This window comes from Ylistrum balloti, unplaced genomic scaffold (assembly GCF_031769215.1).
Source record: "Ylistrum balloti isolate Yb309-2 unplaced genomic scaffold, AGI_CSIRO_Ybal_v1 Utg370208, whole genome shotgun sequence".
NCBI lineage: Eukaryota > Metazoa > Mollusca > Bivalvia > Pectinida > Pectinidae > Ylistrum > Ylistrum balloti.
Window position 1 is genome coordinate 1,860,001 of NW_026782179.1, and position 22,199 is coordinate 1,882,199.

The 22,199-nt window shown below is 33.1% G+C and overlaps 1 protein-coding gene across 1 annotated transcript in view; it reads left to right on the forward strand.

Moving 5' to 3' along the window:
- The window catches only part of LOC132551616 (uncharacterized), a 24,323-nt gene extending 2,559 nt beyond the window's left edge, over nucleotides 1-21,764 (forward strand). The window contains exons 2-9 of the mRNA XM_060215793.1: nucleotides 6,815-7,046; nucleotides 15,079-15,255; nucleotides 16,477-16,592; nucleotides 17,571-17,712; nucleotides 17,879-17,977; nucleotides 18,565-18,593; nucleotides 19,419-19,716; nucleotides 20,541-21,764. Coding sequence (XP_060071776.1) covers nucleotides 6,821-7,046; nucleotides 15,079-15,255; nucleotides 16,477-16,592; nucleotides 17,571-17,712; nucleotides 17,879-17,977; nucleotides 18,565-18,593; nucleotides 19,419-19,716; nucleotides 20,541-20,581 — 1,128 coding nt within the window. The 5' untranslated portion in view covers nucleotides 6,815-6,820 and the 3' untranslated portion in view covers nucleotides 20,582-21,764. The remainder of the gene's footprint in view (nucleotides 1-6,814; nucleotides 7,047-15,078; nucleotides 15,256-16,476; nucleotides 16,593-17,570; nucleotides 17,713-17,878; nucleotides 17,978-18,564; nucleotides 18,594-19,418; nucleotides 19,717-20,540) is intronic.
- Nucleotides 21,765-22,199: the final 435 nt, after the last annotated feature.

A 22,199-nucleotide genomic window follows, 5' to 3' on the forward strand; every position in this document is an offset into this window, starting at 1 on the left:
AAACATTTATATGGAGTAAAACATTGATATGGAGTGGAACATTGATATGTAGTGGAAACATTGATATGGAGTGGAAACATTGATATGGAGTGGAACATTGATATGGAGTGGAACATTGATATGAAGTGGAAACATTGATATGGAGTGGAACATTGATATGGAGTGAAACATTGATATGGAGTGGGAACATTGATATGAAGTGGAACATTGATATGGAGTGGAAACATTGATATGGAGTGGAACATTAAGATTTCGTGGAACATTGATATGGAGTGGAACATTGATATGGAGTGGAAACATTGATATGGAGTGGAAACATTGATATGTAGTGGAAACATTGATATGGAGTAGAAACATTGATATGTAGTGGAAAGATTGATATGTAGTGGAACATTGATATGAATTGGAAACATTGATATGAAGTTGAAACATTGATATGAAGTGGAAACATTGATATGGAGTGGAACATCTATATGGAGTGGAACATTGATATGTAGTAAAAAACATTGATATGGAGTGGAAACATTGATATGGAGTGGAAACATTGATATGGAGTGGGAACAATGGAGTGGAACATTAATATGGAGTGGAAACATTGATATGGAGTGGAACATTGATATGGAGTGGAAACATTGATATGGAGTGGAAACATTGATATGGAGTGGAACATTGATATGTAGTGGAAACATTGATATGGAGTGGGAACATTGATATGGAGTGGAAACATTGATATGGAGTGGGAACAATGAAGTGGAACATTAATATGGAGTGGAACATTGATATGTAGTGGAACATTGATATGGAGTGGAATTATTGATATGGAGTGGAACATTGATATGGAGTGGAAACATTGATATATAGTGGAACATTGATATGAAGTGGAAACATTGATATGGAGTGGAACATTGATATGGAGTAAAACATTGATATGGAGTGGAACATTGATATGGAGTGGAACATTGATATGGAGTGGAACATTAAGATTTCGTGGAACATTGATATGGAGTGGAAACATTGATATGGAGTGGGAACATTGATATGGAGTGGAAACATTGATCTGGAGTGGAACATTGATATGGAGTGGAAACATTGATATGAAGTGGAAACATTGATATGGAGTGGAACATTGATATGGAGTGAAACATTGATATGGAGTGGAAACATTGATATGGAGTGGAAACATTGATATGAAGTGGAAACATTGATATGGAGTAAAACATTGATATGGAGTGAAACATTGATATGTAGTGGAACATTAAGATTTCGTGGAAAATTGATATGGAGTGGAACATTGATATGGAGTGGAACATTGATATGTAGTAAAAAACATTGATATGGAGTGGAAACATTGATATGGAGTGGAAACATTGATATGGAGTGGGAACAATGGAGTGGAACATTAATATGGAGTGGAAACATTGATATGGAGTGGAACATTGATATGGAGTGGAAACATTGATATGGAGTGGAAACATTGATATGTAGTTGAAACATTGATATGTTGTGGAACATTGATATGTAGTGGAAACATTGATATGGAGTGGGAACATTGATATGGAGTGGAAACATTGATATGGAGTGGGAACAATGGAGTGGAACATTAATATGGAGTGGAAACATTGATATGGAGTGGAACATTGATATGGAGTGGAAACATTAATATGGAGTGGAAACATTGATATGGAGTGGAACATTGATATGGAGTGGAACATTGATATGGAGTGGAACATTGATATGTAGTGGAACATTGATATGGAGTGGAATTATTGATATGGAGTGGAACATTGATATGGAGTGGAAACATTGATATATAGTGGAACATTGATATGGAGTGGAAACATTGATATGGAGTGGAACATTAAGATTTCGTGGAACATTGATATGGAGTGGAAACATTGATATGGAGTGGGAACATTGATATGGAGTGGAAACATTGATTTGGAGTGGAACATTGATATGGAGTGGAAACATTGATATGAAGTGGAAACATTGATATGGAGTGGAAACATTGATATGGAGTGAAACATTGATATGTAGTGGAAACATTGATATGGAGTGGAACATCTATATGGAGTGGAACATTGATATGGAGTGGAAACATTGATATGGAGTGGAACATTGATATGTAGTGGAACATTGATATGGAGTGGAACATTGATATGTAGTGGAACATTGATATGGAGTGGAACATTGATAAGGAGTTTAAATATTGATTAGTTATGAGAGTATTGAAATAGAGTTAAGGTAGGTAGAAGGAATGTAAGTATTGATATAGAGCGTAAGCTTGAATATAGAGTGTAAATATTGACTAAGTAGAGTGTGAATATTGTTTGAAATCATAAATATAGAAACAATATTCTGTAGAGTTTTAATTACGTTTGCAAGTGTAAATTGCTGAGATGACCAGAACTTACCACACTCATCCATCTTTCATATTACAAAATGTTTTTAAAATTCACACTATAAGTTAAATTGCATAATACAGTTATGTTTTTGATGCAAAAAAATTCAAAACGAAATGTTAGATAATGTAAGAACCAAACCCCGTGGTGAAATTAAAATGGTTGATTTGGTATATAAAGTAGCCTCCTACAAATGTAAGATAATTTAAGAACCAAATCCTGAGGTAAAATTAACATGGTTGACTTCGTATATGACCTAGCCTGCCCAGTAAAATAATGTAACAACATTAATGGAAATTGTAAATAACTTTTGCGCAAGAAAAGACCCCTGTTGGACGCCAGAATACAAACGAGATGTTGTCCCATCTACACATTAAGATTTTGAATTTCTTTCGATAACATTGGAATTTCCACTGTCCCCTCATAGACTTCAAAATTCAGGCCCTTAACTTCACCGACGAACCCTAGAACATTAGAAAGAAACAACTGTTAGATACGGTATAACCAAATAGTGAATCAAACTGTAACATATACTTTCATTACTTCGTACTTCAAGCACTCATCAGTGACATCAAGAACTAAAATTCTGAAAGGCAACAGAGGAAATGAAAAAATGGCCAAAAGCCGATTTCAAAATATGAATCGTGCGTATTCTCCGTGATAACTAAACGTTTCTCAATATTCATTACATTTTTTCATAATACACAGTGCTTATGTATATTTTGAACCGTGTAACCATTCAAATGAATATATGAATTTGAATATGTTTTGAATATTGAATATTGCCTGAATATGTCAAAGAAACATATTTTTCGACATATACAATCAGATAATCACATGAGATTTCTTACGCACCTGGTCTTATTCTTTGTAAGTCTTTTTTGTCCATATTTTGCCCTAGTGATATTGAATTTGAGTTTGGATTATGATTATGTTGACATGTTGGTACTTTTTGCTGTTGTTTTTCACAGTAGATTTACTAGGCCTAAAGTTTTTCTCCACAAAGTTGATGCTATGTTCGCATTGATGAGTGATTCTTAAAAAGTGTCGACTGCGATACTGTCCCATAAATGTCAGCATCATATTTCACATACTGTAGCGGCTGCCTTTTCCAATAGTTCCGATTTTGCGTTGTTTTACTGAAAGCTTGCGACTACAAAATATTTTTCAAGATATGAAACGTTCAATGGATTTCCCTAATCAGTGTCATTTTCAAGGTTTCACTTATTACCCAGCTTTTTATTTCATCGTCAAATATAGCGAAAACTTAAACTCGATAAACTGCAATATTTGGGAAAATGTCATCATTGACAGCGGTTGTTCTCATTTGAGAACGTTACTTAGATTAATTAAGATTAACATATCGGGTCAGATGTCGGTGAATCACAACACGCTAACCATTTAGAAATGATTGTGATTTTATTATCCTTGGTCTGTTTCAAGGGTCTCCTTGTAAATATTTCCTTTGTTCTGAGTTAGAATTTTCTTCTGCCTTCAGACGTGATGCCAAATACATTAGCAAAATTATGCTATCATGAAAAATTTGAAAATAATTTTGGACTGTCAAGGAAATTTCGTTTTTTCAATGTTTAGAGTAAAAGCATCATTTTCCGACACAGGTGTTTTTCAGTGGATATAATATGTAAATGTAGTAAGGTATTTTGTCAAATTGTGGAATAATTTTCTTAATTTTTAGCCTTAATCATGTATGTAAAATTTGAAGATACCCACTTCCAGTATGAAAATATTGAGGAATGATTACTCTTTCTTTTTGTAAGAAAATTTTAATTATACTAACAGACGGAAAAATCATGAATATCTTCAGGTAATGTACTCCATAATTGTCTTGAAGAATTTAAAAACGAATATTTGTGAAATTGAATTCTACAATTTATTGAAAGTAAATTATTTGAATTTATTGTATTATGCGAATGACATTCTGATATTTTTCTCTGGTATTAAGTTTGACAGATTAGAATTTTCTATTATGCATTTTGTGAAGTTGTAAAAGTGAATTGAAATTAAATCATTTTAATTTCTTGTCCCATGCGTATAATTCTCTGATGATTTATTCTGGGATTAAGTTGGACAGACCAGATGGACTATACTTATGACATATTTGTGAAATTGTGAAATTTCCCCATCCCCATCTTTATACAATAATCTTACACTTGGCAATCTTGTAACACCTGTGAATATTCTTTCAGCTTCTTTTGTTGAACAATCGAGTAAAATTATTGTATTATACAAGAAAACCCATGCATTTTAAACTAATCAGAAAAAGACCAGAAACCATACTTGCTGAAAGCCAGCATTTTTGTACAGAGGTGGTTGATTTCATTGATGAAAAATATCCTTACGTACAATGTAATTTCCTCGATTTTTTCGTTTTGTATAATGAAGTGATAACAGACATTTCAGTTTTGACCAATGATTATGGAAATGGATATTTGTTTTATTAAATGTTGTTATTATCCGTTTTAATTTTGGTGAAGATTTTTTATGACGGGCCAAATGAAAACATTCGAGACAAGCTTCATCATGAATGGTGGTTCTAATCATCTTATTTCTACAATAATTCTTCATATAAAACTAATCAAATTATTAGTAGTCGGGATGGAGCTTCAGGAGGAATGACATACAATTTTGTATTTGAAACATGTTCACAACCTTAGTATCAAATTATTTATTTACGAAAAAATACATGTTACAGTTTTAAAAGGAAAATACTTTTATTATATTATATTATTTTGAATGACCGAAGATGTTGATAAAATTTGCTTGAAAAATTGTCCAATTGATGTAGTCCTATATACTTCAATGGCTGTAGTATTCAAAGTGTTCTATATTCCGCCATTTTTAAAGATAAAACAAAATCGCGAAGGAAACTATGAAGAAGAAATATATAACGACTATTTCAATATGTTCAAGGATTCTTGTGCTGTACACTTGAGTGAACATGCGATATCATCGAAAAAAACTAGTTTTAAAGATTTATTTCAAATTTAAACATTTAAAATATTTTCCTGTCAATCCTATTAAGGTTGAGAACCTTTCACTAAGATGTGTCGATATCAAACCAAGGATCATTTTCATAATCATGAAACAAGAAATATTTGAAGAAACTTGCTCTTTACATGCCACTCTTGTCCGAACTTTTTTTCTCTGCATATGAGGTCCTAAACAAACTGGTCCGCTTAAAAGTATGGTAAAATAAACAAAATTATGTGTAAATTGATATAAAAATCGATTGCTTTGTATTCAATAATTTTGCAGCAGATTGAGATCTTTAAATATACCAAAGAAAAGTCTAATTTTGCATGAAATTGCATTCCATCTACCGTGTGTCAATTTAGGTCATTTAACGATGTATTTTTATATCTCGATAAACTATCTTAACAGTATTTGATTGCTGACGTCGTCTCGTATCTTCCAAAATGGCGCGCAGAGAGAAAATAGTATGGAAACGCATATCGATCATATGCGATAGCCCGCTCAAAACTCTCAAGCATTACTTCAAATTACTGGATACCATAAAAAAACCATCAATATCAAATTGTAATATTTTTTGTGATAATCGTCCTTAAATACATTGATATGGCCTACATCGAATTGATATCAGTTCCTGGCGCCATTATATATGTTTTGATATGTCCTCGTTTCACATGTCGTTTGTTTTTATCAAACATTTGTTACTTTGTATGTCAGTGGATGAAATAACAGTAAAAAACAATGACATCAATAACATATTTTCTAAGAGCTATTTTCTGGTAAATCTAGTTTTATTGATATTGATCCGGCAATTTCATGATTGAAAGCAAAAACATGTGTAATCATTTAAGAAACGTTTCTCATATTTACATTTTAAAAACACTTTTTTTCTTAACTTATCCTCATTAAAAAATCGTCTTTTATCGAACATTATACACACTAACAGAACCGAACCGAATTGTAAACATTTTGTTCGTAAGGCCAAATAGAAGATTTTCTCAGGAATTGTAGATATATTAAAACCCTTTTTTCTTTTGTTTTGATCATGTCACTTATGTCCCGTACTGATTTCCATACACACTCGGAAATCCCTGATAGAGCATGTAGTTTATATCGTATTCATTTTGTGTCAATCGAAATAACTTCTATCGAAGGTAAGTGAGGCAGTAATGTAGATGTGTACGAACCCAATAACAAGGACAGTAAGATTCATGAAAGCTTAATAGCTTATGTTAATCATAACGGTTATGTACGATATTGTTTAGAATGTAAACATTCATTTTAGACGAGGTGTGATTTGTTCTTTTGTCCTACTTTGTCCGAACATGACGATATACATTCATTTTCCCTTAGTTAGAAATCATGCTATAAATTGTCTGAGCAATATAACGCTGCAAAGTATGTTGTTATCGATTTTACAGAGAAAAATGAAGAAGTCAGAGGTTCAGTCAAGTGGTAGGGGACGGCGTCCAGTAGAGCGACAAAAGATGAGGCCATGGCTCATACAATTACTAGACAACAACACAGCAGACGGCCTAAGCTGGGTGGACCGGAAACAGGGATCCTTTAGAATAAACTGGAAACATGGAGCACGGAATGGCTGGAACATCAACAAAGATGCCAACGTCTTCGAACTTTATGCCATCCATACAGGTACCATTGTTTTAAAAATATCTTTTCTTTTCATTTTTTGTTTTGAGTTAATTTTCCAGTTAAACTGTGTCATATGTTTGGTGGTTGTTATGTATAAATGCATTTACAAAATATAATTTACAGTATGTGAATACATAAAAAAATGGTAAACAATGAATTAGTGATAAAAAAGTGAAATTTTGTATTGAATTACAAGAGTTTTAGTTGAACTTTCTATTTTTACTCCTAGAATTAAGAGGATTTTTATATGACCTCATTGTTCCTGTGTTAATTCACACATATGACATTTGACAAAAACAAAACAAAAAAGAAATTTAAAAAAAATGAAATAAAAATAAATGAAAATTCAATGTATTTTGTACAGGTGTTATTATACGGTAAAGATTTTTCCAAATCGTCGGAATACAAATGTTTTTTCTGTATAGTGACGCAAAAAAACTGTATATTTTAGCTTCATTAATTCGACAGAATTACTTCGTGACTTTACGTAAAAATTACTGCTCAAATAAACGATTTTCTTTATGTTATAACAAACAAGTTTATTTACGAAAATTCATAAACTCACTGTTATATTCGTTGAGATTTTGAACTATATTTCCGCGCGGAACAATTATTTTCACGTAAGTCGTCAAGCAAACGTCAACGTCAAGTTAACAAAGATTGAACAAAAAGGGCAATGTCAGAGGTTAGCCACTGACCATGTATTATCTTTATATAATTACAGTGAATTCCTTTGGAAAGATGAGTTTATTTTCTGCTCGACGATGAAAGAATCGATGTGTAGTTCTCCGTAGTGTAATCAATTCACCACTGTACAACGAAATAGCCATCAATCAGTCTTTTTAGTTGTTACTTAACTAAAATCTTCAGTTTTCCCAATAAAATAAGTGCTTTTCTTGTCTTAAAACGACAACCTGAGCGGAGGTTTCAGTGCAAGCATTAACTAATGTTAAGTGTCATGTGTTGAGGACTGCAGGTTAAATATTAAAATAATAAAAGTGTTTTATAAATATTGATGTTTCAACTTTAATTCTTAGAAACCTTCCACGAATTTGTTTTGATCAGATTTTAGATATTTACGCAATGAATGAAGAATTTGCAGGTAACCCAAATTTAAAAAAAATATATATACAGTGTATTTTCAAAAATCGCTTTTATCTGCAAAGTGGTACTATCCCCGAAATTTTTCAAAATCATTGGGAGCCGACCTAGTTTCTGTTTCTCGGAAATCTATTTTCTCTTTCGGAAAATCATAGGGGTGCATTACACCATTAGACGTTGAAACACACGTTGTTCGAATTCAATGGAATCTAATATTGTTATTGCTGTCCCGACTTTCAGGTGAGTGTAAATTATAAGGCTAAGTATTACCAAATACCTTTTCTCTATAAAATATACAAAACCTGTTTATTCAAAAATTATTAAAATGAATACATTCCCTTCATGTTTTACTGTTCGTTTAAAATTTATTTTCATTCAATATGCAACGGAATTTTACAGATATGTTTAACATAAGGAATGGGAAATCAAGCTTCTTTTAAGTCCAAGCGTAATCGCTAAAACACATCAATGATTAAAAAAGTATCATTTTATTTGGAAATGCCTAAACAATAATTTGGAGATTAGATAACATTCCCCAAATCGAACAATATTCTACTTCCGGAGTCATGTTCACATTTTGTATATTTTATCCTAAGAAGTGTTCGCGTGTTGCTTTATACCTGTACAAATAAATTGATTAATTACACCTTAGAAATTATATCAAGTCCAATTATTTTTATGACGCATATACATTGCATTATTTTATAGTCTACTGATTTTTGCTGTACAGTTTAGCATTTTTTTAAAATATATAGTGGAATTTTTATTCAACGACGCAAATACGGACTTGAATATAGATCTTTAGTGACTTGCCATAACTCTTTCACGTTTTTAAAATTTTATGATATATCGTGTGTATTTCTACCTTTTTCAATTAATTTTCTTGACTTCGTTTAGGGATAGATTTGGGCAATGTTTATTCATCAAGTTTCTTCACATAATATTAATTCAATTTTCCGTTATTTAATTCAGGAGTAATACAAAATTATCTACACTGCTAATTTCCATGTGATGCTATTTTCCTGTATACTGACGTCGAAATAACAGCCCAAAAATCGCATGTTACGAATAAATTATGATTTTCTTGGAAATACAAAATGGAAAACAATGAAAATAATGAGATGAAGCAGAAATCAATCCTCCATAAGTGTACAAAATTTCATTAAAAATGATCAATGAATGAAGTCAGGAAAATGAATTGAAAAAAGTCAGAAATACAAAGAATACATAGTAAAATAAAACATGAAAGAGTTATGACACGTAACTGTAAATCTTAGTCCTGGTACAATTGATTTCTTTACTATACTGCACAGATTTACCTTTTTTATTCACAGAACAAATGTTTCTGTTCAATACGGTACAGCTGTTTATCTTATGAACAAACTATTTTATATTATTTATATATTATACAACAATGATGATTGATATTATATACAACAGGAATGTTTCCTTTTCAATATTTATTTATTTATGATACAGTACCACTTTAAGATATGGTCCGACTGATTTTAATACAGTTGTTATAATCAGTTTAACTATTTTGTAGCTGTTTGTTGAATACTTATTTTGTCATCAATTACACTACGACTGCTTTTTTGTATTGTTATTTACAGTACAACGGGTTACATTTTTATACAGAACAACACATTTGTAATTACATTTGGTATATGTAGTACAATTGTTTCATTGTTATTTACAGTACAACGGGTTACATTTTTATACAGAACAACACATTTGTAATTACATTTGGTATATGTAGTACAATTGTTTCATTGTTATTTACAGTACAACGGGTTACATTTTTATACAGAACAACACATTTGTAATTACATTTGGTATATGTAGTACAATTGTTTCATTGTTATTTACAGTACAACGGGTTACATTTTTATACAGAACAACACATTTGTAATTACATTTGGTATATGTAGTACAATTGTTTCATTGTTATTTACAGTACAACGGGTTACATTTTTATACAGAACAACACATTTGTAATTACATTTGGTATATGTAGTACAATTGTTTCATTGTTATTTACAGTACAACGGGTTACATTTTTATACAGAACAACACATTTGTAATTACATTTGGTATATGTTTTACAATTGTTTCATTGTTATTTACAGTACAACGGGTTACATTTTTATACAGAACAACACATTTGTAATTACATTTGGTATATGTAGTACAATTGTTTCATTGTTATTTACAGTACAACGGGTTACATTTTTATACAGAACAACACATTTGTAATTACATTTGGTATATGTAGTACAATTGTTTCATTGTTATTTACAGTACAACGGGTTACATTTTTATACAGAACAACACATTTGTAATTACATTTGGTATATGTAGTACAATTGTTTCATTGTTATTTACAGTACAACGGGTTACATTTTTATACAGAACAACACATTTGTTTTTACATTTGGTATTTGTAGTACATTTGTTTCATTGTTATTTACAGTACAACGGGTTACATTTTTATACAGAACAACACATTTGTAATTACATTTGGTATATGTAGTACAATTGTTTCATTGTTATTTACAGTACAACGGGTTACATTTTTATACAGAACAACACATTTGTAATTACATTTGGTATATGTAGTACAATTGTTTTATTATTATCTACAGTACAACGGGTTACATTTTTATACAGAACAACACATTTATAATTTTATTCGGTATGTATAGTAGAACTTTTTTTTTTCATAGTTATATTATGTTTTTTATGTATCATAATCTGTTTCTGTGAGATGTTTGATGAAATATGACCACTATTTTTTTTCAACAGTGGTTAAGTATTGACACATCGTGGTAGTTTTTGTCAAAATCAGATAATGAAGTATTCGACCCGAACCAACATAGCAGTTTCTACTTTTAAATCAAACACTTTTTTTCAAAATTTATATTTGACCCAAACCAACATTACGATTTTATGCATATTTATAAAGTAGTCTACACTTTGGTGCTAGATTAACGGTAATAATTGGAAATATATTGCCTATCACAGTGTTTATAAACAGAACAGGAGAAGGTTTTTGGTTATGATTTTTCTTTTTGGCTATAGGGGTAGATTATAAAAGTATTTGTTTCTAAGATCAGTAACATGCAGGAATTAATTCACTAGCTACAACTTGTCTTCATTATTTGGCCCTGCTATACCTTTTTCTAAATTAGAATTTCAAGGTGCTATTCGCTTGTGTATGTTTGTGTTTGTACAATCTTTCATAAAATTTGTAGCTTAATAAGTATATATTTGATAACATTGTATTTCAATGTTTATTTGGTAATATCAGACAAAATTATAGAAAACGTGGCCTTTAAAAAATTCGAAAGTTGACAGGAAAGCCTGATATACTTACTTAAATAAGCAAAGTTTCGATATTATAAAAACCCCAAAAAACAAAATATAATGAAGAATGAATCTACTGACATCAATAAATCATTTGTTAATGGTGAAACATCAAAACATGGTGATAAAATTCTTTTTTTTTTCATAATCTTTTCTCTTGAAACATTAAACTGCATATAATGTTAAAATGTAATACCCAAACGATTATAAACATATACCAACATTATTGAACTTTATAAAATATGATTAGCATTAAGCCAAAATATCTTTTATCAACATGTGAATGATAAGGTATATTTTAAATGTTTTAATACTTGGAATTATTATAGACATGATATAAACACTTTGAATGTGCAAATGTTTTCGATATGAGAAGGAATTCTGCTTTGAAACTTTAAAAATTTGTCTGTAATGAATGATAATCGTTTACAATACATAGTGTAACTTCAGGAAATCGGTTGGGAAAGGTGAAGTATTTCATTTAGAGAATTCTCGACTGTATCTGTTTATAACTTTACTTTGATCTTATACACAAATTAAACAAGATTATCAGATAATGAACAAATTTCGTGGGAAAAAAGGACATCGTATTGCCGAAATAATAAAAAGGAATGGGCACAAGTTACGAATTATTATTAACGCACTGTCCTATCAATATAAACGCTTACGTGTGTATACCATATGATGGCTTGAGTATTGAGAAACAGAGAGAATTTAACAAATCACCTACAGCTAGAATAAATCAAAATTATATCATTGATGTAAGCAGTTTAACGAAACCAAGTAAAATCAGCAAATAATGTTGAAGAGTACTGTATAACACGTTAACATTTATAAATCAACTTTGATTTGATTTTGTTTTTATTTGAATGTGCCTGCAACATTTTAAATTGGCATCTCTATTAAAAGCATTGTTTCAAGGTTCTTGTCGTCCATCCTTTCTTCTTTGCTTTATTTCTTGTTTTTTTTTATTTTGTCTGAAATATCATTGTTAAAGTTCTCTCGTCAGGTTTTTGTGCTGTTTTTACTTCTATATTGGCTCTCCCTTTATACCTGCTGCTTGTCTTTTTTTTTTTTTTTGTCTACCTGGTTCCCATTGCTTCATTCCTATCGACTGTTGGCAGTTTCCTAGTTATTTGAAGCTTTTGTTCTATATATTACGGAGTGAAATCGTTACACTGTACTGAATTTTTATTAATACCGCCCACTGAAAAGAAAATTTACTCATTGACTTATGCATTTAAATACTGGATCGTAATCAATGTTTATATCAATTTTCATTTACCGGTACATTCATCAAAATCTAACAAGAATGCTAAAAGTGTTAATTCGTGATGGAATAAATTCCGTTGTAATTACAATGCAAAAGAGGTGTTCACTAAACAGATTTATCTGTACTGGTACCATATGTAAATATATTCCGAGGTTAGAAAGATAAATGATTGTTTTATCTAAAATGTGTACAACTTTGTCATTTATTTTTCCTCAACTCTGATTGAGAAACCAAGTATTTATGACGAATTCAATATTAGGCTTTCTAGATCACCAGTGACAACATACACATCAGTGTAAAATTACACTTTCCTCTTGTTGTCTATACTCTTTCATCAGTTTGTTTTAAATATATATTTTTTCAAATATTGAGCAAAGACATTAAACTCATTTTCTCAATTTTCAAAGATGTTTGATTTCCTTTTAAGAAGTATTTATTAATCTATTTATTGAAATCATTTTCGGAATTGAAATCATACGATTTAACCAAACGTATCTTGAAGAATATGATTAAACTTACCACGGTTTTACAGTCGATAAGCGACAGCATTTTGAATTGTGTGATTTAAATACTGAAAGTTTTACTCTCATTGTATATTTCTTTAAAGTTATAATTATTAAAGTTTCATTTTAAAATAGTGTTAGTTAGTTCCAGTGTTTGATTTTAACTTACTTAGATTATTAGATCATTAGAAATCCGGAGGGGGCTATATTCTTTGTCTCCATCTGTCTGTCCGTCTGTGCGGATGTAAGTTTCCAGACGATAACTTGAGAAAATATCGATGGATGTGAATGAAACTTCATTCATTGTTAGGTTATGATGTAATGCAAAGTGGGATTGCGTTTGGGGTCGAAAGGGCAGCTACGAAGGTCACTCTTGCTGAAAATAGATATTTTTTGGTCAAATTTTGGTTTCCAGATGATAACTTCAGTAAGAATTAATGGATTTGATTGAAACTTCATACAATGTTAGCTTATGTGGTAATACAGAGTGAAATTGTTGTTACTGAAAATATGCTTTTGTCGTCTAATTTTGGTTCCATGTGATAACTTTAGAAAAGAGTTATGAATTTGGTTGAAACTTCGTGAAAAGGTAGTTTATAAAATAATAGAGAGTGGGATTGAGTTTGGTATCAAAAAGTCAACTACGTAGGTCATTGTTATTAAAAATAGACATTTTGTCGTCAAAATTTTGCTTCCAGATGATAACTTTGATAACATTGACCGATTGTATGGAACATTGATGCAATCTGATACTATTATAAGATACATAGAATGGGATCGAGGTAGAGGTCAAAGGTTGTCAAGGTCACTACAATTGACATTTATCACCATCAAAGCAGCGGGAAGCAAAGTTTGTCAGAATAACACCAGTGGTAAACTGACCAGTGTTCAAGGTGACGGTGTCAAATATTACATCTTTTCATGTGTATAAATGATGAAATGATTAAATTTACCTTTAAAGATCAGACACTTAGTCGTGTCCTTCTGACATGTCATTGTTTTAATTTGTTTTTCAAATAATCATTTAACTGAATCATGAACAAATAGTATTACCCACAAGGGAATGCATATAAGGATTGTTTTCGGTGTTGTTTTCTGGTGTTTGTATCCTTCCTGTCACGACACTGGTTATTGTGGGAAAAAGACTTTCAATTATTAAAATGAGACATCTATTCTTTACTATCAAGGTCTTTGTTGCTTAGAAAATTTATTGAACTGCAGGGGGACGAGTGTTATACGCAACACTACATGTAAGCTTGCTTTTCCCCAAAAATGTTTTGAGCCATTATTCTCAAACATATAAAAATGGAATGAATACAAAAAAGTTCTGTATGTCATTTTTGATATTGATTACTCGATAGACAAGCTAGGTCAGTTGTATACATCACACCTAAACATAAAGCTCAAGAACTCAGAAACTCATTGTTATTGTTGGCGAATTTCCTATGGAGTGATTTGCCTGAAAGTCATCGGAAGTTTTAAAACAGAATGTAAAAATATAATATTATCAATTATGGTTGCACATGAAAAAGGGGTTGTTTGTGGTCTAGTATAGGAACAATAAAAAGGGTTCTTTGGTTCTGAATTTCTACATCAGATTTGCAGAAAGGATGATATAAGGTTTGCTTGCTAGTGATAAGGCAAATGTCGATTCTTGAAACTACCTTGAACAGAATCGAATGAAATTTAATGAAAGTAATGTACACACGTTACTCTTATGTGACAATTAATTCACCTTTTTGTTCATTATGTAAGTCTTTATGTAAAAACTGATTGGTTTTATTCACAGGACGACATACTAAGAACCAGTCTCCAAACCCAAAGCGATGGAAGGCGAACTTTCGTTGTGCGCTAAATAGTCTTGATGACGTCACAGAAGTTAAATCCGAAGGCAGTACAAGAGGAACCAATGCCTATCGCGTGTTTAAATTTCTGGAGGAAAAGAAGAAACAAATAAAAAGGCGACGTAAGTGTCATTGTGTTATACGTTTGAAGAAAAACACAGTTCTCAATTACCTTATTTATTCCCAATGTATTCTGTTTAAATAGATTAATAAAATCATTAAGTTTAAAATGTAAAGCCTATGAATGTAACACTTACATATAATTACCTGTGTATACGGTTTTCAAAAGTCTGCGACGAAAAATCGTAGGTAGGGGTGTGTGTGTGTGTGTGTGTGTGTGTGTGTGTGTGTGTGTGTGTGTGTGTGTGTGTGTGTGTGTGTGTGTGTGTGTGTGTGTGTGTGTGAGGGTGTCAATAATACACGTGACCTTTTACACGTTTTCCCACACTGTCTAGAGGGGTGTCGGCCATACTCATGGTCTTCTCTCTACACGTTTTCCCACAATGTCTTGAAAGGGTGTCAATGATACACGTGTCCCATTTTCTACATGTTTTCCCACACTGTCTAGAGGGGTGTCAGCCATACACATGGTCTTCTCTCTACACGTTTTCCCACACTGTCTAGAGGGGTGTCAGCCATACACATGGTCTTCTCTCTACACGTTTTCCCACACTGTCTAGAGGGGTGTCAGCCATACACATGGTTTTCTCTCTACACGTTTTCCCACACTGTCTAGAGGGGTGTCAGCCATACACATGGTCTTCTCTCTACACGTTTTCCCACACTGTCTAGAGGGGTGTCAGCCATATACATGGTCTTCTCTCTACACGTTTTCCCTCGATGTCCAGAAAGGGTGTCAATCATACACGTGTCCCATTTTCTACACGTTTTCCCACACTGTCTAGAGGGGTGTCAATTATACACGTGTCCCATTTTCTACACGTTTTCCCACACTGTCTAGAGGGGTGTCAATTATACACGTGTCCCATTTTCTACACGTTTTCCCACACTGTCTAGAGGGGTGTCAATTATACACGTGTCCCATTTTCTACACGTTTTCCCACACTGTCTAGAGGGGTGTCAATTATACACGTGTCCCATTTTCTACACGTTTTCCCACACTGTCTAGAGGGGTGTCAATCATACACGTGTCACATTTTCTACACGTTCTTCCACACTGTCTAGAGGTGTGTCAATCATAAATGTGTCCCATTTTCTACACGTTTTTCCACACTGTCTAGAGGGGTGTCAATCATAAATGTGTCCCATTTTCTTCACGTGAAAAAATCTTGAATGTTATATACTTATGTCACTTATGATGTTTATGGTCCGGGTTTTTATAGGACATCAGAGCACCGAGTCGGATGAAGACAGTGGGGTTGAAAGTCCATCGACTTCTAAGAAGACAAGACCCTATAGGTTAAGACCCAGGCAAAGAAAGAAACGCTTTGTAAAAAAGGTAGGATATTATTGAACTCAGATTCTTATGGTACCATAGATATTTAATTGATGCAACATAATAACAGACAGAAGATAATTAATCATACCTACTTTACCATTCCGTTGTCAGCGAGTTATTTTTTAGTAAGTTACATCGTTTTAACAATTTCCAAATAGACTGTAGTAAGTGATGGATTGATCCGGTGATCATTACAATGTAGTAGTTAAAAGTTCGGTACAAGATTCCACCAGATAAACACACAATAACCTAGTTCATCGGATAACACACAATAACCTAGTTCGGTACTAGTTTCCATCGGATAAACACACAATAACCTAGTTCGATACAAGTTTCGATCGGATAAACACACAATAACAAAGCTCGGTAAAAGTTTCGATCGGATTAACACACAATAACCTAGTTCGGTACAAGTTTCGATCGGATAAACACACAATAACCAAGTTCGGTACAAGTTTCGATCGGATAAACACACAATAACCTAGTTCGGTACAAGTTTCGATCGGATAAACACACAATAACCAAGCTCGGTACAAGTTTCGATCGGATAAACACACAATAACCTAGTTCGGTACAAGTTTCCATCGAATAAACACACAATAACCTAGTTCATCGGATAACACACAATAACCTAGTTCGGTACAAGCTTCCATCGAATAAACACAATAACCTAGTTCGGTACAAGTTTCCATCGAATAAACACAATAACCTAGTTCGGTACAAGTTTCCATCGAATAAACACAATAACCTAGTTCGGTACAAGTTTCCATCGAATAAACACAATAACCTAGTTCGGTACAAGTTTCCATCGAATAAACACAATAACCTAGTTCGGTACAAGTTTCCATCGAATAAACACTCAATAAGCTAATTCCAGTGAAGTTTTGATGATATAAACTCATAGACAACGACACAAAGCTATCTCAAATATTACGTAATTAACATAATTAATATCACATTAAAATGTTATCATATTAGGAAGCCGAATCTTCTTCCGATTCATCTGATGGGCATGTGGACAGTCCAGACGTTCAACCAGATGTGAAAGAGGTCAGTTTACCTGTGCCGAGCAATGACAGTGATGAGGCCATCGATGCTCGTATTAAGACAGAATATACAGGTATGTCACACTGTGAAATGCCGTGGATTGTGCTTGAATTCAATGTTAACTATAATGTTATTTATTTTGAGTCGTTATATTAGTTCGAGGAGGTACAAGAGCATACTATAGCATTCTAAAACCGACTGTTGAATATAAACATGGTTTACCTTTTTTATCACTACAGATGAAAAATTGGGGATAACCTCAGGGACTTTTCCAAATCTCGGCTGCGGATTTGTAATGATTCGTTACGGAGAGAAGAGGGAACCACTAGAAATAAACGGTAAACATGACTTGAATTTGAGGTGGATGGGGTTACTGAGAGCAAAGCCAACTGAATTTTGTCAAGATTTTGTAACTGAAAACGTATAGTTTATGTAGACAATGATTTTCAATGGTAAAGATAACAGCTTTTCAAATTTGCACGATAACCGCAGTGATTTCAGTTATCTTGTGATTATTTTGTCTCTACAGGTTAACATTTGTGTCGTAATCAACTGATATTCGGATGTCCCCAATATCATGTTTTATGTGCAATATAATGACAGCAGACAGATAATCTCACAGCACAATATTCGAGATCATTATCTGATCAGCAAATATCAATTTCCTTGTATGACGGATGATTTATCAAGTACCCTACCGAAGGGTTATGATTATGTGTTGGTGATACTTCCTACATAAACCTGAAATATTTGGATTGTGTAGGTTTTGTAGTCATTGTTGTGAACATTTTTGTGAATTCTTCGAACGATAAAATACTTTTTTTTCTTCAATTTTTTGTTTAATTTCGAACGAGACGAGAGTTTAAGTTTTCTGCCTTTGTTAGATGCCTCTTGTGTGTGACGTTATCTTTGATATGTGTTTCAGATGAGAGACAAGTAAAAATTGATGATGAGGTAAGTGTGACTAGCTGTCAGAGTAATCTTGTCTGATTTACATTGAATACTGAAGTATTTAGAGAAGTTTATGGTGCGGGGGTTTATAACAACAACCAGCTTCGGGGATTGCCTAATGGCGAGTTTGTGTCAAAGTTTTGAATGCGAAATCAAAGCAGAATTCAAAAATCGTCCTTAGTCATTTGTGGATTAGTCCCCTGCCGATGAGTCGGGGCGGGGCAGGGCGGGGCGGGTCGGGTCGGGACGGGTCGCGGCGAGGCGAGGGCGGGGCGGGGCAGAGCGGGGCGGGGCAGAGCGTAGCGGAGCAGAGTGGATTTGGGGAGGGGGCTAAAGTTTTCCTTTGCTCTCAGCACTCTGCATGCTTCATTCCTTTGAGGCATTATCATCAAACTTAGAACACTTATTTAGCATCAAAATATCTCGGACATGTTCAAGTTTAAGGGTTGTTCGATCAAGGTCAAGATCATTGTTATTTTTAGAAGTTATTGTAAGTGCTCTGGCGGGTTTATTCCTTTAAGAGTTTTCATCAAACTTAACACATTTTTTCAATATTAACACCAAACTGCACATAACCTAATCTTTAGAAATCAAACGCTCGGGGATATGCATTGCTTTAGCAATACTCGGTATGCTTGTTATATGGATATTGTATCATTATGTCTTAGTGAATTTGCATTCTTTAATTTGATCAAATGAAATTGCTTCTGTAGAATATTTTCCAGTTTTTAAATATCATGAATACTTTTTCGATCAACAACAAATGTTTTAAGAACTCATCAGATGAAATTATATCATGCCGATATAAAGTATTGTTTTCTCTGGCAGGATGACAGCAACGATGAGTCAGATTCGGACCAAGAGGATGAAGACATTTCTCCATCTAGCAACTGTTATCACTCCCATTGTACCAGTGGTTTACAGATTGCGTCAACATCGAGACAAATATCCGTCCCAGACTACACCAACATGTTAGCCACGCGCGAATGTCACGCGTCTGATGTCAACTTCATGTCGCAAACAATTGATCAGCAGGGCAACCTTGTGATAGCTGCCCAAGTGGAAATCCCAGGGGACCCATCAGACCACAATACGTTATCGACACAGCTTCCTATCCCTGTCATAGGTACGTATATTTGTCGTGGTAGACTGCCAATCAAATACTATCTGTGTGAATTGTCCTTGTGTGTGAATAGATCGTCTGTGTAGACTGACACTTTATAGATAATTCGTCTTTCTAAAGATATCACCGGTTTTGTGTTAGGACCACCTTTGCTTAAGGACCTTTCTTTATCCCACCTCAATAAAGGCCAGCTAAATGATATAACTCTCTAAAGAGTCCATTTACGTTAAGAGACACATCTTTTAAGCGACCTGCCGAGTTAAAAAGAATCAAGACCTCTCCCCCCTCCCCGTCTGTAACTTAACTGTATCTCCTGCCGCTGTAATAGCATGCACTTAAAGTATTAATTATGTACAATCAGACATGTACAAGTAATATTGATAATATTCATATTTGTTTGCATATTTCAAACAAGTTGAGGTAGAACTCTATACACCAGTTGGCAGGTTGATCTACAACAATAATAATGATTAACTTATGTCATTATGATACAAGCGTCTATGTGACGAGGATATTTGTCAAAAGTAGTCAAGAGACTCGGGATTGGGGGCAGATTAAAACATTTGTCATTATGATAAAGCGTCTATGTGACGAGGAAATTTGTAAAAAGTAGTCAAGAGACTCAGGATTGGGGGCAGATTAAAATGTTGAGAAAATGTCAATAGCTTTTCCGAAGTGAAAACGAGAAAATATCAACTGCTTTTCTAAAGCGAAAACATGGAAATCTTTTTCTGAAGTGTGTGCGATACAAGTGAAAGCATTTACACTCATTCTTAATCGTGTCTGTTTTCAGTTATCTAATTTTTTATGGAATGTTAATTTTTCAGATTTGATTCAGGAGCAATTCAGAAACGTATCCCAATCATGAGCAACTGTGGAGCTGTCCAAGTGTATTGTTTGATGTGGAGAAATTATGTCTGACCAAAGAAAAGGAGCCGATTCTACTTTGTATTTGTAAAACAAAAAAAAAAAAAAAAACCATTTGAATTCATTCAACATTGATTGGAAATATTGAAAATTATTGTGTAATGGAGTTTTTGCATATCTGCATGTCTTTTTCTTAACATTTATAATTTCGACCAACTTTGATCAATTCATTGCCTTAGTATTACAGACAAATCCTGGAAGTACAGAATCAACTGTTTGATGCAATTTAATAGATTAATGTATCTAATTATAAATACGTATCTTTTGTATGTGTATATCGGAGAACAGTGACCTAATAACTCCAGTCTAACAATATATTTGTGACCTGAATTGAGATATCTTACCATAGGAGGTTGTGAATGTATTGCAGCAGTATTCAGTGTTGTGCATCGACCTGGGGAATCGGTTAACAAAACAGGAACATCTTATTTCATATGACGAGCCTGGTCAACCTGGGTATTGTTTAAAAAATTCAAGATAAATGGAAAAATGACCGTGAAGTCCAAGTTCTTAATCAAACTTCTATTTTTCATTGAATGGCGTGTGTGCATTACACCTGCATATAATTCATATCCTTCTACCAGCGTAAGATTTTGATTCCTTTTTAGTTGGCATTTCATTTCATTAACATTTTGGTACTTGGGATCAAAGTTACTGACGCCGTGATAACTCTTATTTCTTATTCTGCAAGTAGTGTTGTCGCCAATGATTAGAGTATTGATCAATAAACATAAAATGTTGTAAATAATGAAAATTGAGATTGCTTTGTTCATCTTGTTAATGTTTATCAACTTAAGTGATTCTTTTAAGGCCTCAATTGATGCAGGCTCGTCAAATCAAATTTTGCTTTCGTTATCCTTAACGTAATTTTGAAGCGCCTGTCTTGTATCTGTAACGAGAAAGTTTCATTTTGTTTGGCAATCTTCTTTATGGACTCCTTCAGAACGTCGAGTATTTGTGTTATCATACCGGTCCTGGTATTTGTTGTACATTCCAGGAGATAAAACCATGCTAATCTGACAGGTTTACTTGTTTTCTGCTCAATTGTTTATTTTGTTATTTTAAAAGATCGTGTTGAAACTTGAAGCGAAACTGTAACACTAACAGGCGGTGTGTAGTGCTGAAATGAGATCATATTAAAATTCATCTAAAAGTCAACCAAGTGTATCTGTTAATTGGTGTAAAATAAGTGCATTATCCACAGATCATGTACATTTTGTTAGTTTGGTCAAATAAGTGGGATACAGTGATTACACCAATTATTCCAATAAGTGTAATTGTTACTGTTCATATTTTGTAATGGCACAGTATCTGTCAAAAATTCACTGAAAGTCGTTACTGGTCAAGAATGGCTGAACAGACTTTTACCAAATTTGGTCAGAAGCATCCTTGGAGAAGAGGAACTAAGTTTTTTTGGTTTTTTTTTTTTATAAATATAAATATTTTTTCTCCGCTCCCAGAGACCTGGAGGCTGGGGCCAAAATTAGGTAATTAAGTAAAATCTTCTTCAGTAGAAATGATTGGATTTTGCTCAAATTTGGTCTGAAGCATCCTTTGGT